This window comes from Capsicum annuum, chromosome 6, assembly GCF_002878395.1.
Source record: "Capsicum annuum cultivar UCD-10X-F1 chromosome 6, UCD10Xv1.1, whole genome shotgun sequence".
Taxonomy (NCBI): Eukaryota; Viridiplantae; Streptophyta; class Magnoliopsida; order Solanales; family Solanaceae; genus Capsicum; species Capsicum annuum.
This window is the reverse complement of record NC_061116.1, coordinates 40,353,541-40,360,071: the sequence shown is the minus strand read 5'-3', so window position 1 is coordinate 40,360,071 and position 6,531 is coordinate 40,353,541. Positions and strand designations below refer to the sequence as shown.

At 32.1% G+C, this 6,531-nt stretch overlaps 1 protein-coding gene across 1 annotated transcript; it reads left to right on the top strand.

Annotated features, from left to right (window-relative positions):
* The first annotated feature begins 3,974 nt into the window (after positions 1 to 3,974).
* On the top strand, positions 3,975 to 6,324 carry LOC107873411 (putative protein phosphatase 2C 53). Its single transcript, XM_016720257.2, has 3 exons — positions 3,975 to 4,598; positions 5,180 to 5,518; positions 5,677 to 6,324. Exons 1-3 carry the CDS (start codon positions 4,101 to 4,103, stop codon positions 6,016 to 6,018), a joined length of 1,179 nt encoding a protein of 392 aa, XP_016575743.2. The 5' UTR covers positions 3,975 to 4,100; the 3' UTR covers positions 6,019 to 6,324.
* The last annotated feature ends 207 nt before the right edge of the window (positions 6,325 to 6,531 follow it).

Sequence of the window (6,531 nt, the reverse complement as noted above, 5' to 3'; positions counted from 1 at the left end):
GAATCAGATGTCGAAGCATAAGTTGTTGGATCACATATCTCAAAATCTTTTGAAAAGGACAAATCTAATCTTCTAACTTCATCGGTTGTAGGTTGTATATTCTTGTAAGAATGCTGGAAAGAATAATAAAAAAAATAAAATATTTGCACATAAATGAAATAACGTTAATAAACAAAATAAGTATAAAGTTAAAGAATTACCTTAATGAACATGCCAGACATAAAAGATTCATACTTAGGCCTTATACACTGCACCGACCAGTTTAGTATTCTGGGAATAGCGTTTCTCTGATGGACAACAGTTTTTTATTCTACTTCAGAGCAGCACTCAAACATCCAAATATTTAGAACGTGCGACATTCCACCCAATGAATATAACTGCTTCACAGTGTTGAAATCCTGCTGCCAGGAACTCATTAACTTTTCAAATGTGACCTTCCCCCATGAAAAGTGAATGTACCGACCATCCTCAATAATTTAAAAGTACGCAACACTATTGGTGCTTCCTTATGCTGAGAAAACATGAATGTATGAACAAAGAACAGTATCGCCAGGTTCAGAGCATCTTCAGCGTTATCAAAGTTTCCATTCTGCACTCGTGTTATCAGTTTTGAATGAGTTATTGCTCCTTTATTGTTGAAAAAATACCTCGACATCAACGCTGATTTAGATGATGAAGTATACATATAATCATCAATATTACCGGTACACTTCAAACCGCTTATAATGATGAATTCAAGCATTGTGAATTTGAGGATTTCTCCTTGTACCCAAACATGAAGCTCGTCTTTGTTATCCTGCTGAATTTCAAGCATGAGTAGGCATTTTGAAATCTGTCCTATCCAGTTGCACCGTGGCAAATTCAGAAATATGCCAAAAATCGTATTTCTAAATGCTCCTAGTACATTCTCTCCAAAATATTTCTTTATCTCTTCCCTGAAAGCACAATTACATAAGCTCTCCATATGCAATGGGTGTGGTGGAACTTTATCAATTTGGTATTTCATGCCTTGGGAAAAAAACATAACATAATTAGCTAATAGTTACTGATTGTATGATGTTCATTTATACTTTCATAACATAAATCAGACCAACATTAAACAATTGTTAGTCATGTATGATGGGTAACTTATAACTGTATAAGGTTAAAATATACAATACACTAACACATGTATAATGTTAACTTATACATCTGAAAAATAATATAATCAGTAAAACATGCGCGATGGTTACTTATTAAAGAAAAATTAGTCATGTATGAGGGTTATTTATACATTGACAATTAAATTGTTAGTCATGTATGAGGGTTAATTATACATTGACAATTAAACAGTTAGTTATGTATGAGTGTTATTTATACATTGACATAATTAGCTAACAATTACTGATTGTATGATGTTCATTTATACTTTCATAACATAAATCAAACCAACATCAAACAATTATTTGTCATGTATGAGGTTTATTTATACATTGAAAATTAAAATGTTCAAATGTATAAAAATTTCAGTCCAACATATACACTACAGTTATAAATGTATGATGTTATCTTATACATCTAATATTTAACAAATTATAATAGACCAAAACATAAACAGAAAGTGCATTTATAAAAAATTTCAGTCCAACATATACACTACATGTATGATAGTTATGTATACATCTAACAAATTATGACAAACCAAAACATAAACATAAAATACACATGTATGAGGTAACTATACATTTCAAAAAATAATATCAGCTTTATTAGAATGTATAACCTTTACAAAAATATTTCAGAGCAACTATATTATACATTCCTTTGATGAAACACTAATGTATGGTGTAATATTATACATGTCTCAAATTACACATACAATCATAGTAAATACCTTCGGCAGACGTGTCTGCCAGAATCATCAAATTTCTTTTTACTTGCTTTTGAAGTAGACTTCTTCGATTTAGAAGCAGCCTTATCTGTCAATTTCTTCATTGTAACGGGGTCGTTTCTGTGCTTTGATCGATTCTCTGCCCAATCAGGATCCTATTCATCATATGTAGTAGGAACAAATCCAAGTGAAATATCTTGTACAGTTGCATCTAACTGAGTAATTCCTAAACTAAAACTTGGAGGATTATCCATTACCAAATAACACTATTTTAAGTTAACAGTATTGAAAATCGAACTAAAAACAAGAAAATCTCATATCTAACTCGTACCATATGAAAAATAACAAAAATCCGAACTACTTACCTTGAATAAGCTTGAACAATACTATAATTTAAACATGCAAAAAAATAAAAAACGAAAAACCTCTGATTTGAAAAAGTTGAACAAAAAAAAAATTAAAAAAATTAATGAAGTACAATATTAAAAATAATTAACTGTTGAATAACTTACAATTTGATAACCACAAGTAGATTTTACTTCAAGTATGTCGTAAAAAGAGGGGTTTCAAAAATGGAGTAAACAACGGCTTGATAATGGGAGCATAAGGGAGTAAAAGACGGAAGGATGAAACCGGTTGTTACATGTATAATGTTGATGAGAGAGAAAATACCTAATAAAGGAATTTTTATAATTATTATGGGATTTGTGTAATTACTTTACTAATTGAGGATTTTTTGTAATTATTTAACTTAAATTTGTGTATATATGTAATTCTTAGTTTAAAAAAGTCTACATATATCTGCCCTCTTTAGATTTTGTTCTATTGAATTATACTAAGGGATCGTTTGGTTTGAATACAATTTATGTTGGGATTAGTATGGGATAAGTTACATCAGAATTAATTATATTGAGATTATTTTTTATTGAGTGTTTGGTTTATTGTATTCAAAATAATTTGCACGGTATAATTTCTATGAATAAGTTAATTGACTACAAAAATACCCTCCATATTATTTATCTTTTATTATATAATTTTTTTTCAAACTTTAAATATTCATTCTTAAAAATAAAACTTCCATCTTATGTAACTTATTTTTTTTGTGTATGTGCATTTCCATGATTATATCGTGTGTATTTAAAAATAAAACTTTCAACTTATTTAGCTTAATTTTTTGTGTGTATGCCTTTCCATGATTATGTTGTGTGTGTTTATATTAAAAAAACTTACTACATCTTATTTAGTTTGAAATAAAATTTTCAGCTTAAATTTGTTAAAGTAAAAGAGGATTTGTTGTTTATGTACTTCATTTAAACACATATCACTCATATACTATAAAATATTGAAATTCATTTTAATTGATATATACAATATCAATTTTCAAGTGATTAAAAACTATTTAATTTAAAATATGTAATTCAATAATGGAGTCAATATTTTTATTATTCTTAAGAGAAATCAAAATATATAAATAAACATAATAATTAGTCAAATAAATTTAACGTATAATATATTCATAAATAAAAAATATATTTATATAGTGTAATTTTTTAAATAGAATATATGAAGATTTATCATAAAACAGCGAGTAATGGAGGTTGTGAATGTTATTATAAATGGGATTAAAAATGTTATGAATATGCATGGATGTGAAAGTAATTATAAAATGGATTTGTGGGGGGTACTTTTCTCATTTTAATTGCTTTAATCAATGATAACTTATCATGACATTACTGGAATAACTTATCCTGACACTAATTAATAATTTCAGAATAAGTTATCTTTAAGTTATATAATCAAACAAGGAATTACGACATAGTAAAATTTTATCCCACAATTATTACTCTTATCGATTATACCAAACCACCTCTGAATGTATTATTGTTACTGTTTGTTGCATCTCAATTCACTTGAGGTGGCAGGAAGAAATAGAATGACTCAAACTACACACTAGAAGAAGAAACCATAAGAAGGAATGGTTGAAATGAATGGTCAAAATAAAAAAGAAAAGAATCTCCCTTCAAACACGGAATGAATACTGAAATCTGGCCCCACAACCAAGCTACTTTGACTGCCCAAACACTCACAAATTTTCCCCATTTTTCGTAGATATAAATACCCCTTTTTTTCCCTTCTCAAATTCTTCATAAAAGCAAAAAAAACACCACACACAAAAAACAACACGGAATTCCAACAACTTTTTAAAAAGTAACAGGAAAGAAAAGAAGAAATGTCTTGCACCGTCGCTATTTCAAACGCACCGGCATTTACGCCGGTGACGAATTCCCTCCTCTGTCGATCAGCTTCATTTTCATCTTCTTCGCCTTCTTCCCCTTCTCGTAAACCATCTGTAAGGTTAACGAGGTTTCCTTCATTTACCTCTTCTACGTTGTTATTACCTCAGCCTTCACAATTGGGATCTCTTTTGATTCAGAAACCTTCATCAGTCCCAACAACAATTAGCGTTGTTGTAAATTCTGATGAGTGTGCTAGTTCTGCCGTGATTTGTACGTCTCCTACGACGGTTTTGAAGAGGAAGAGACCTGCCAGGTTGGATATTCCGGTTGTTGCAACGGACTTTGGGAATTTTCCGGCTAGTCCATCGGCTGCGGCAGATTTTGTGGAGGTTGAGGGTGATGAGTATACGGTTTGTTGTAAGCGTGGAAGGAGAGGTGCTATGGAGGATCGTTATTCTGCACTTGTCAATTTACAAGGAAATTCCAAACAGGTAATTTTGCATATAATCAATTGTTTGATTCTGAATTTTTACAACAACAACAACGAAATGGGGTTTGGGAAGGTTAGAGTGTACGCGATCTTTCTCGAACAACAACAACAACAACAATCACAAACTAGGATTTGAGGAGGATAGAGTGTGTAAATCTTAGGAGAGATACAAAAAACAACAAATAATAACAAAAAGATTTATAGTATCAGAATAGAAACTACAACAAAACAATACGATAATCGAGATACAAAAAATAATAAATAGCAACAGAAGTCATACTACAAGAAATTGGGGGCCAATGCTAAGATTACTAATATGAACGGACAAAAAGGCAATTTCCTGGTTCCGACTAACCTTCCACCCGGCCTAGTTAATTCTGATTTTTTAACTATAGAAAATGTAGTTGAAGGGAACTATCAAAAATTTCTACAGAATATACATTATTGTTCCCCCAATTTTAGTTCTTCAGATAAATAAAGTTTCCATGGAAAAAGTAATATTCTAATATAGATCATAGTTTGGTATATTATCTGTGAATGGTTGAAAGCAGTTGAAACTGACAAAGGGATTACTTGTTTAAGGGTATTTTTGGTGTATTTGATGGGCATGGAGGAACCAAAGCTGCTGAGTTTGCGGCAGAGCACTTGAATAAGAACATTGTGGATGAACTAGTAAGGAGGAACGGCGAAGATGTCGTGGAGGCATGCAAAAACGGTTATTTAAAGACAGATTCCGAATTCCTCAGCCAAGAATTTCAGGGTGGATCGTGTTGCCTAACAGCATTGATCAGGAATGGTGAACTAGTGGTATCCAATGCTGGCGATTGTCGTGCTGTTGTTAGCAGAGATGGGATTGCTGAAGCACTGACCTCAGATCACAAGCCTTCAAGAAAAGATGAGAAGGACAGAATTGAGACTTCGGTGAGCAACTTTACCATGAATTCGCTTATCAATGCTTTCCCAAATTGTGTTATCTCATAAAGATTTCTATATGGATTACTATCAATGTATTATTGTTCAGCAGGTAACATGTCTTATTTTTCGGGCTACTAATCTTATCGTGCTTTATTGTTGTGTAGGGTGGCTATGTAGATTGTTCTAATAATGTTTGGAGAATCCAGGGATCACTTGCTGTGTCGAGAGGTATAGGAGATCAGTATCTTAAACAATGGGTAATCGCAGAACCTGAGACAACGATCCTTGAACTTAAACCTGAATTGGAGTTCTTAGTCCTCGCATCTGATGGTTTATGGGATAAAGTCAGCAATCAAGAAGTAGTAGATACTGCTAGGCCTTTGTGCACAGACATTAGTGCGCCACAACCATTGTCAGCCTCTAAAAAGCTTATCGATCTTGCTGTTTCAAGAGGTTCTGTTGATGATATGTGTGTGATGATAATTCAACTGCAGCAATTTTGTTGACTGTCTAGTCGGGCTAATGTGATTTGTATACTAGATGCCTAAAAACTGTTGAATAGCTGGATGGATTTGTCCTCAACTAACTACCCGGGACAATGATGAATTGATAAATTTTACTAGCAAAAAGATACCGGATACCTATGTATAGCTCTTTTGAAATTTTACCCTGTATAGCGAATTGCTTCTGTGGCTGAATATTTTACTGAGATTCAAACTAAGACGTAGGCGACGATGATGGGAATATCCACTGTCTGTATATGAATTTCCCAGTTTTTGTTTCTGGTTCAAAAGAAATTTTCTTGTTTCTCATTTTCTAGTTTTAATTTCACTGTTTCAAGTTCTGGTTCGAGAGGCTAAAAGATTATTCAATGGCTGGAGTGATCTGGTTCTGGAACTAGTTGTCTTGTTGCATATTTAGACATTATTACTAATTTGTTTTGCAAATGATCAGGGAACCTAAGAAGCTGTAGGTTCGTCCGGGTGGAGAGTGAAAACAAACTGAACTTAGAACTTTTC

Excerpts from the sequence above, each read along its gene's own strand:
- LOC107873411 (XM_016720257.2), top strand. The coding sequence starts at position 4,101 with ATGTCTTGCACCGTCGCTATTTCAAACGCACCGGCATTTACGCCGGTG. Across the intron at positions 4,599-5,179 it reads TACAAGGAAATTCCAAACAG|GGTATTTTTGGTGTATTTGA; the intron begins GTAATTTTGCAT and ends TACTTGTTTAAG. Across the intron at positions 5,519-5,676 it reads AGGACAGAATTGAGACTTCG|GGTGGCTATGTAGATTGTTC; the intron begins GTGAGCAACTTT and ends ATTGTTGTGTAG.